This window comes from Hordeum vulgare, chromosome 3H (assembly GCF_904849725.1).
Source record: "Hordeum vulgare subsp. vulgare chromosome 3H, MorexV3_pseudomolecules_assembly, whole genome shotgun sequence".
NCBI classification, from domain to species: Eukaryota; Viridiplantae; Streptophyta; class Magnoliopsida; order Poales; family Poaceae; genus Hordeum; species Hordeum vulgare.
The window spans coordinates 27614542-27624521 of NC_058520.1; the positions used below are offsets into that span (position 1 = coordinate 27614542).

Consider the following 9980-nt stretch of genomic DNA (forward strand, 5'->3'; position numbering starts at 1 on the left):
CCACTCGCCGACCATTCAGTCTTTCGAGTAGTGCTAATCAGTATTCTGCTCCATTCTACATCAGCTTGTAAGCCGGCTGGCAGGACTTAGCTAGTTTATTTCCCCGACATCGGTCCAACGGTAAAAAGCAGTCAAGATACTGTCACATACTGCATATTTATACTACACTCCGTATGTGCGTGATCAGTGCCAACGGGCAGCTTACTTAGGTGAGCACATGTGCTGACTGTCGATCTTTTGTCCAAGTGTGAGATTAGAGTCTGCTAAGAACGCAAATTACGCTAGATCTGGCCTCGGGGGTTGCACGGAATATACACTGTCCACCTACTACGTACGCACGGCTGTTGTATCTATGAGTGCATAGATGAATTCACACTCAGTTTCCATTAGCTCGCACTGATCCACTCCTCCAAGCTCCAGCCATGCAGGTGGTGACGGGGGCCATGGGCGCCCTCATCCCCAAGCTCTTCCAGCTCCTCAACGAGGAGTACAACCTGCAGAAGGGTGTGAAGCAAGACGTCGAGTTCCTCACCAAAGAGCTTCCGAGCATGCACGAAGCTCTGCGCAAGGTGGCGGATGTGCCGCGGGACCAGCTTGATAGGCAGGTGAAGATCTGGGCCGACGAGGTCAGGGAGCTGTCATACGTCATGGAGGATGTGGTTGACAGCTTCCTGGCAAGTGTCCAAGGCTCCCAGCCCGCCGCCAACTCACATAAGCTCAAGGAGCTACTGAAGAAGATGGGGAACCTGCTCCCCAGGGGAAAGACTCGTCGTAAGATTGCGAAGAAGATTAAAGGCATCAAGATCCAAGTTAAGGAGGTGGCCGATAGGCGTGACAGGTACGGGGTCAACAATGCGGTTGCTAATCTAGCTGCAGCCCCAACTCCCGTTGACCCTCGTCTGTTGGCTCTGTTCAAAGAGCAGAAAGAGCTTGTTGGCATCGATGCCGCAAGGGACGAGATAACAAAGAAGCTCACAGATGGGGATGGGGATGTGGCCAACCAACAATTGAAGATTCTGTCCATTTTTGGAATTGGGGGACTTGGCAAAACAACTGTTGCCAAAGTAGTGCATCAGAAGCTTCAAGCAAAATTCATGCTCAAGGCTTTTGTTTCGGTGGGTCGCAAGCCCGATGTGAAGAAAGTTCTCAGGGACATTTTTCTTGAGCTTGACAAGGAAGGCTACAGGAAATCCAATGCACAAGCGCTGGATGAAAAGCAGCTCATAGTAGAACTCCAAGAATTACTTGAGAATAAGAGGTACACACCAACCACCTATTACTGTAGTTTATTTTATCTCGGATAGTAACTTCAAGTTTGTATGCATTGACATTCAGAAAATATAGTCCAACGCCACAACTAATAACTATTGACCACCCAAAATATGATCGAATTGAGGGGGCAAATGAAAACATGTTGACATGGATGTCACCCAAATTAATTACCAAAAATATTGTTGTTCATCTTTTTGTTAGTGCATCTGTAGTCATGAGTATATTGAAGACACGAATTAGGAGCAACTGGTTTACTGTCTTTGAGTTGTGTTTTGAGTACAATTTGGATAGTAGGTGTTGGTTCTAATGTATATGTTAGATTACAAAGTACCCTTTTGTCTTAATCTTTTCATGTTTGTATCATCTGGGCCTTGAATGGTGACATCCAACTTTTAATGCTCAAATACTTATAAAATATGTAGACTCAACATGAGTTTGAACTGAGATTTAGAAACTGAATTTGATATCGCAAGAGATATTAATTGTTTATTTCATGTTGCACTGCCCTTTTTATTATTTATATTGAAATTAAATTAACCAGAACTAGAGTTCCAAACAGTAAGATGACATTGGTAAACTAATGCATGACAATATATATTTATCTTGTAGTCGTACCGTATATGTAAATCGTTGTAGACAGAGTAGTACTGCAAATTTTTTATGATATCGAGATGACCACAATATCTTTTTAAACACATGTATTGTGCACAAGTTTTAATTACTAATTTCATTCCTATGGTGCTTTGATGTGGATAGGTACTTTATTGTTACTAGAAAATAACGCATCATGCGACGACTTTTGAAAACAAAAAATTGAAGCGTTTTCTTTACTTATGGGTGGCATAGTGAGTAATTTATGTCAACTTTGGGGGCAATTTTAATGACAGTGAACGGACAAAAACACTATGTGCTTTATTATTAGGTAAAGATTGATGATATATCAAAAAAGCTTTCGCCCCGCTTTATATATAAATCAACCATCATCAACAACCCGGTACAAACGCACGCCACCACAACACACACAAATCTCCAAGGTAGGATACATAGGACCTAGCATAGCAACACCACTCACTGCAAGAGCAACCGGGGTCCTCAACCGTGAACGCCACCGCGAAGAGATGAAGCCGCATATGACGAATCATGAGCTCCAAGGCGGCGCATTCAGGAAGGTTATGACACCGGAGCGCCGCCACCGTCCGAACCGAGGATCAGAGTTTCCCTTGGAGCAACGTGACGGGAAATGAGAGCCGCGACGACGCCTTCAAGAAGGGAACGAGCTTTGGTCCGTCGAAGATGGAACAAGTTTTCACCCCGGTCAATACTCACCGCCATTGAACGCCACACTCCGGCTACCATGCCGCCTATACGGCCATGGCCACCGGACAGCACCGAGCCACGGGCTCTTCCCATGAGCACCGAGCTACCACCACCAGACCCACTACCCCGCGATCCAAGACCTTGACACCACCTCACCCGAGGCCCAACACTACCCCAACCAAAGAGACGAGCGGAAAGGCCCAGCCTTTCGCACCCCTCGACGGCCCCTAGCACCGAGATCCAATAGACCGGCCAAAACTGGCGTTCATCGACCCGTCCTGTAACACCGGGCGCAAGATGAGGTCGGTCCTGCTGCACCGGGTACGAGACGAGCTCGGTCCTCCTATACCTGGTGCGAGATGAGTGATGGACCGCAGTTGGGAGACGGCCAACCCTTTAAGGGAAGTAGCGCCCAGATGGCGAGGAGATGGATCGAAGGCCGACCAGCCGGAGAAGCAACCACTGCTAGCTGCCACCCCCAGCACCACTAGTGAGGGCACGATACCCAGCCGAGTGCAGTTACCCAACCGATCCGCGCCACTCGCGCCCCTAGCAAGGTGACCCTAATAACGACGCCACACTTCAGAAAGCGTGTTTTATCCAAGCAAGAATAGGAAGGAAATTTTTTTATGGTCTCGATATGGCCGCAATATCTTTTAAAATACATTTATTCATAAGTTTTAATTACTAATTTCATTCCTATGGTGTGGCTGGTTTGCTGATGTGGATAGCTTGAATGTTAAGATAAATTACTTAGTGGGCATGAATCTCTTAGGTATATAGGATACATGTATTCATAAGTTTTAATTACTAATTTCATTCCTATGGTGCTCTGTTGTGGATAGGTACTTTATTGTTATTGATGATATATGGGATGTAGAAGCATGGAAAATAATCAGTTGTGCTTTGAAGGATAGTAACTGTGGAAGTAAAATAATCACAACTACTCGCAGTTTGGAAGTTGCCAGAAGTCCGGTGAGGCTTACCAGCTAAAGCCACTTTCTCCCGACAGCTCTGAAAATTTGTTGTATATGAGATTGTATGGTGGTAAAAGCAAATGCCCTTTTGATCATCCGCTTGAGATGTCTGAAAAGATTTTACAAAGATGCGGTGGTGTACCACTAGCTATCCTTACAATAGCTAGTTTGTTAGAGGGTAAAGCGAGAGAGGATTGGTCTAAGGTTTATGACTCAATTGGTTTTGGGCACGGAAAAAACCATGATGTAGACAATACAAGAAAGATACTGCTATTTAGCTATTATGATCTACCCTATTATCTGAGACCTTGTTTATTGTATCTAAGCATATATCCAGAAGACTACACAATCGGAAAAGAAACTTTGATCTGGAAGTGGGTAGGTGAAGGTTTTATCGAGGAGGAACAGGGGATAGGGCAATATGAGATTGGAGAGAGATACTTCAATGAGCTGGTGAACAGAAGTATGATACAACCCATCAGGGGCAGTTACTGCTCTTATTTCGTGACTGGTTGTCGTGTCCATGATTTGGTGCTTGATATGATATGTCTATTGTCAAATGAAGAGAATTTTGTTAGGATATGGGATATTAATGATCAAAGGATATCTTGCCAAAGTGATGATCGTAGGTTAGCTATCCAAAAGAGAGTCTTAGAGCAGGATGACTCTCTGGCTAACATGTGCACCCCACAATTGAGGTCATTCAGTGCCATCGAATGTGGTATTCATGTGCTGCCAGCACTTTCAAGTTTTGGAGCTTTGCGTGTCCTAGATATGCAAGATTGTAGTTTTACTAGTGATGTCAGTTATCATCTGGACCATCTTGGGAGTTTAATCCATTTGAGGTACCTGGGATTGCGGAGCATTCCAATAGATAAGCTACCACAAGAAATAGGGAATTTGAAGTTTTTGCAGACACTGGACTTGATGGATACCGGAATAAAAGAATTGCCACACAGTTTTGGTCTGCTAAGGCAACTCAAGTGCTTGCATTTTGAAGTCAATGAAGGAACAGTTGGGATGCATATGCTCGGGAACCTAACATCATTGGAAGATCTACGGTTGACATTTAAAACTTGGCCTCCTGAGTTTGTAGCAGAGCTGGGCAAGCTGACGATGCTGAGGAATCTCAACCTTTTCTCTTTTCTTGGACGACTCTTGGATGTTAGCCAGATGAAAGCACTGGTGAAGTCTCTTGTCAAACTGCAAAAGATCGAAGTTTTGGGCATCAACTTTACTTGTCATGTGAGTATTGGACACCAAGACTGGGAAGGTTATGTACCACCTCAACAGCTGCGTGAACTCAGCCTACTAACGGCGAGCGACAGGTTGCCGGCGTGGATAAACCCGTCACTTATCCCGAACATCACCAGTTTATGGTTCACGGTGGAGGAGGTGAAGGCGCGGGATATGGAGATCCTTGGGAGTTTCCCAGAGCTCATTACTCTAGGGATGACAGGTCAAGGGTTGAGCAACTCGCAGGACTTTCTCCCAGATGCCGTTGGGGAGTTATTCCCCAAGTTGAGGTACTTTTATACACCTGTACCACTGAGATTTCTGCGGGGAGCGATGCCGAGCCTTGAATCCCTTGAGTATGCTTATCTCCGAGTGCAGAAGTTGAAGCGTGACAGCAGCTTTGTGTTTGAGTTTAGTAGCTGGGAAAACCTCCATTCACTCCAGAAAGTGAAAGCTTATATCGAACCTCGTTCAGCTCAAGAGAACAAGGATGAAGCTGTGGTTGCACTGGAGCTCGCAGCCAACCAACATCCCAACTGTCCTAACCTTACAGTCCAAAATTATAAGTAGATTGTAAGTACATGCATACTTCTAGCTGAGTTTAAGTACAGTTTTCAGCTTCAACTATTATCTGTAGGCATCTCCCCCTCGATTGATCTTTGCTTCAACTATTATTTGTTTGCAATTGCACCTGCAGCTGATGAATGGCGGGCACCAAGAGCTTCTACCACTACTTAATCGATGCACCTGGATTTTTTTTCCTTTTTTTTCTACCAAGCTCTGGGATTGTAATAAGCTACCTTTCATTCCTTACACGACAATGCTATCAGGTTTTCTTCCCATGGTTCAGCAAAAACAGATGGGAGCAGTGGGTTTCCTGATAGTGCTCAAAATTCATTACCCCTTTCCCTTTTGCTACTTGACAGTTCTGTTGTAACGGATCTCGGTAGGGGAAATTTACTTGTCATTCCCAAGAGTACATTTCGTTATTTCTTGCCAGCTGATTTCACCATTTTATCAATTATATCCTGTTGATGCAACTAGAGTACAGCTATTAAAGTTCCTTGCAAATATTGAAGTTGTCACAATGGTGAGACGTGAGAACGTCAGAAATGTTTTAAATAACATCCTTGCCAATATGTGCATGTTTCTAGTGTGTTTAGTTCGTTTCCCAGCAGTCTACTGCAGTTTGTATCCACATATTTGCTGCTTCTTTTTTCGAGAAGTGGATCACCTCGACCTCTGCATCATTTAGAGTTCTGCACATCTGCGAAGATGACTGAACAAGTAGCTCTGCCTCTGCTGCTACACGCTAGGTGCACAACCAGAAACTGCAAATTCAGTTTGATCTCAAGATACACCACTGCCACCAACCAGAATTCAGAGATACACCAAAGATGTAGACAACACAAGAAAGACTGCCATAGTGGACGCCGTAGGGGCGCCATGGACATGGCACCGTAGGCGTCAGGGTCGTACGCAAATGGCGGCTGCGACGCGTAGGGTGCCATCGCGCCGTAGTTGGGCCGCAACGCCGAGGACCCGGGAGGGACCAAAGAGGTCGCCCCGGAGAACAAGGCCCCTGTCGATCTGGTCATCAAGGGGGTAGGTGCAGATTCTCCTTGGAGGAGGTTGGACAGGAACGGCGGCACGTGAATCGTCGAAGCGACAAAGGGTGCGTCCGATCCGATGGGATCGGCGAGCGAGGCAGGAGGAGCCGGGGTGACGGAGGCCGAGGGCTCAGTGGCGGCGGCATGTGCAATGGCCGCATCGGTGAAGGCGGCGACGGTGGCCACGCTAGTGAGAGCGGCGACAGCGGCGGTGGCCGCCGAGGAGGCAGCGGAAGACGACATGGGGCCGGTCGTGGCGGCTAAGTGAGGATCGCGTCTCATACCCATGATAGGCAAAAGGTTTTGGGTGTTGTGGGCTTCGACACTTATTGGGTCGGCCACGGCAACATATATATAGGAGGTACCTCATCGGGTAAGGATACAATTATACAAGAGTTACAATACGTATATAAACATATTTTTTTTAAAAGGAGGATGACTCCCGTCCTCTGCATTTAGAAGATGCATGCAGTCACTTTATTAATTATTTACAAAGATCTTACAAAGCAATATATCAATATGTCTGAAGCCGCCTTCTTGGCAACATGTGTCGTTACTCCTATCTAATGATGAAGGGGTGCAGAAAGTGTGAGCCACATACTCAGAGCTTTCACCTAGCCTAACATCTAAAGCCGGAAATCCCGACCGAGCCACATACCGGGTCAGGGACGCAAACCGGTCCGACGCACCCTCATAGGTCGTCCCGCCGCCTTCCATCAATCCATCTTCAGAACAGTTACTGACGCATTGACCTTGCAAGGCATGCCGTCAATTCCCCCACGACGCCAGACAGCGCCTCCTCCCTACGCACGCTCATCATCACGCATCCGTCGCCGAGACTTTGCTGCGCCTCGCCGTCGAGACTCCATGACGTCGATGTTTCACAGGGAACGCCGCTCCACAGTAGAGGCCGACCAATGGTCCCTCGAGCCCGTGTGTACCTCCATTCATGATGCCCCAAGGGGGAAACGACACCAGAGCATCGCCGTCATCCGATCTATTGATCTAGGGTTTCCCCCGGAGGTAGCAGAGAGTGGCCTTGAACTTCTCCTCGGCGATGCCTTCAGGAAGGAAACGACATAGACAGCGCCGCCTTCCCGGCCTTGGCGGTAGTTGAAAGCAAGCTTTCACCCAGATCTGTCCGAAGAACCCATCTCTCCTGCACGGGCCACCACATCCTGCGATGTCCCCGAGAGCGTGATCCCAAGATCCGCCGCCACCGGCGATGCCACAAGAACCCACCACCTGGCCGTCATCCCTGGAAGGGGATGACGCCAACGCCTTCTACCGCCCCCAATCACATCTGTGAAGGAGGACAGCCAACGCGCGCGCCCACCACCGCTTAGGGCCACTGGACGGCGCCCGAGCCCAATCACCCGGAGGAGGCCGATTTGGGGTGGGAAACCCCAGATCCACCGCCGCCAGCCCCCGCAGAGCTGCCGGGATCCCATCAGACCGCAGCCCGAACACGCCAACTCCGCCTTCATGCCGTACGCTCAGGAACGCCGTCGCATCTCAACCAGAGGATCCCCCGTGAAGAAGGAAGGAAGGCGCTCCGGCAGCACCAGCTCTTCATGTGGACAGAGGAAGGGCTGCGACAGTGCTCAAAGCGGCTACGTTAGTCCAATTAGTGTGGTCAGACGGTCATGTTGATTCGATAGTCATATCCGCAAAAGGATGGTAATGTAGATATGTGTTGGAAAACACAATTAGTAAGTTATATAAGGAGGAGGAAATATATTGGAGGCTACGCAGGCGGTTTCTTGGCCTTACAAGGGGATATCAATTCTAGTTATTTTCACGCCATTGCCAATGCACTAGTAAAAAAAGGGCTTCCGTCCCAGCTCAATTTACACATTAGTCCCAGTTCCATTACGAACCGGGACTAATGTTAGCATTAGTCCCGGTTCGAACGGCAAGGACGCCGGTCGTCGGCCATTAGTCCCGGTTCAATTGAGACCTTTAGTCCAGGTTCGTGTCTCGAACCGGGACTAAAGGGTTTGGAGGCTTTAGTCCCGGTTCGTGTCTTGAACAGGGACTAAAGGGTAGACCTTTAGTCCCGGTTCGAGACACGAACCGGGACTAAAGGGGTTTTGATTTTTTTTTTTTAGTTTCTGTTTTAAATTGCTTATATCTTTTAGGATATTTAATGTTTTTGAGTGATTCTTTTTGCATTAGATTCAAAATTTGTCTAGTTTCTGTTTATGCAATTATTTTTTAAATTTTAATGGTTTAAATTTGAATTTGTTCAAATTTGCTTCAAACCCAATTGTGAATAACTTGAGTTTACAAATAGTTTTTAATTCAATTCTTTTTTCTCCTAGTCATCTGATAGATTGTTGTCACAGTAAGATTTATTTGGTTATTTATATAATAATTTAAATTAGGATTTTAAATAAAAAATAATGTTTTTGCTTATATAGTTGTTTTAGTCATTTAATTGTTGTTTTTTATTTTTTTAGTTAGTTCTTCCTGTAGATTTTAACATGTTATAGTATGGTGCATATTGAATGCATAAAAAGTCCGGAGTTAAAATAATTTTAATAAAATGCCTTTGTAGCAGATGGGTTTTTATCTGAAAACCATGATATTTCGAAGGATGATCCAGTTTCTACACGAAGTGCATCCAGTTTTTGTCGTAACTCTATCAACTTTTTAGCACATTCCATGTGCGTGAAATGATGATACCATACCAACTTTCAACCTTTTCAGAGTTCATTTGTAGTGCTTTTCAATTTCAGGGTCAATTAGCTCAAAATAGTAAGTAAATGCATGAAAAATACCAAATGAAGTCAGAAAATGTTGAAAAAATATGATATGGCTTTGAATGGTGTATTTTGAACACAAAAAAGTATGGAGTTCAAATAAGTTCAAAAAATAAAATCCCTTTGCAAGTGATGATTTTTCGTTCGAAACTCTAATACTTCGAAAGAGATTGTCGATTTTGTACACGAAGTGCATCCAGTTTTTGTCGTAACCCTCTCAACTTTTTAGCACATGCTATGTGGGTGAAATGATGATACCATGCCAAGTTTCAACATTTTCAGAGTTCATTTGTCGGGCTTTTCAATTTCAGGGTCATTTAGGTCAAAAATCATTAAATGCATGAAAAATAGCAAATGAAGTTATAAAGGGTTGAAATTTTAGGATGTGGTTTTGAATGGTGCATGTTGAATGCACAAAATGCATAAAAAGTGTGGAGTTGAAATAAGTAAAAAAATAAAATGTCTTTCTAGCATATGGGTTTTCGTCCGAAACCGTGATACTTCGTAGGAGATGGTCCAGTTTGTACACGAAGTGCATCCACTTTTTGCCGTAACCCTGTCAACTTTTTAGCACAAGCTATGTGGATGAAATGATGATACCATGCCAAGTTATTTTATTTTCAGAGTTCATTATAGTGCTTTTCAATTTCAGGGTCATTTAGCTCAACATAGCAAATAAAGTTAGAAAGGGTTAACTCTGGCTTGGTTAACCTTAGTTGTGACTCTGGCAGGGACGGTGCTAGCAAATGTAGTCGACGGGTATGACTGGACTCTTGGCTAAAGGGGGATTCTAAAATTTTCAA

At 45.3% G+C, this 9980-nt stretch overlaps 2 protein-coding genes across 2 annotated transcripts; both read left to right on the forward strand.

Moving 5' to 3' along the window:
• Positions 1 to 277: 277 nt before the first annotated feature.
• LOC123442738 (disease resistance protein Pik-2-like) lies at positions 278 to 3588 on the forward strand. The gene is made up of 2 exons (XM_045118865.1): positions 278 to 1258; positions 3435 to 3588. Exons 1-2 carry the CDS (start codon positions 423 to 425, stop codon positions 3580 to 3582), a joined length of 984 nt encoding a protein of 327 aa, XP_044974800.1. The 5' UTR covers positions 278 to 422; the 3' UTR covers positions 3583 to 3588.
• Positions 3589 to 3593: 5 nt separating this feature from the next.
• On the forward strand, positions 3594 to 5873 carry LOC123442737 (disease resistance protein PIK6-NP-like). The gene is made up of 2 exons (XM_045118864.1): positions 3594 to 5375; positions 5500 to 5873. Exon 1 carries the CDS (start codon positions 3621 to 3623, stop codon positions 5370 to 5372), a length of 1752 nt encoding a protein of 583 aa, XP_044974799.1. The 5' UTR covers positions 3594 to 3620; the 3' UTR covers positions 5373 to 5375; positions 5500 to 5873.
• The last annotated feature ends 4107 nt before the right edge of the window (positions 5874 to 9980 follow it).

Excerpts from the sequence above, each read along its gene's own strand:
- LOC123442738 (XM_045118865.1), top strand. The coding sequence starts at position 423 with ATGCAGGTGGTGACGGGGGCCATGGGCGCCCTCATCCCCAAGCTCTTC. Across the intron at positions 1,259-3,434 it reads GAATTACTTGAGAATAAGAG|GTACTTTATTGTTATTGATG; the intron begins GTACACACCAAC and ends TGTTGTGGATAG.
- LOC123442737 (XM_045118864.1), top strand. The coding sequence starts at position 3,621 with ATGAGATTGTATGGTGGTAAAAGCAAATGCCCTTTTGATCATCCGCTT.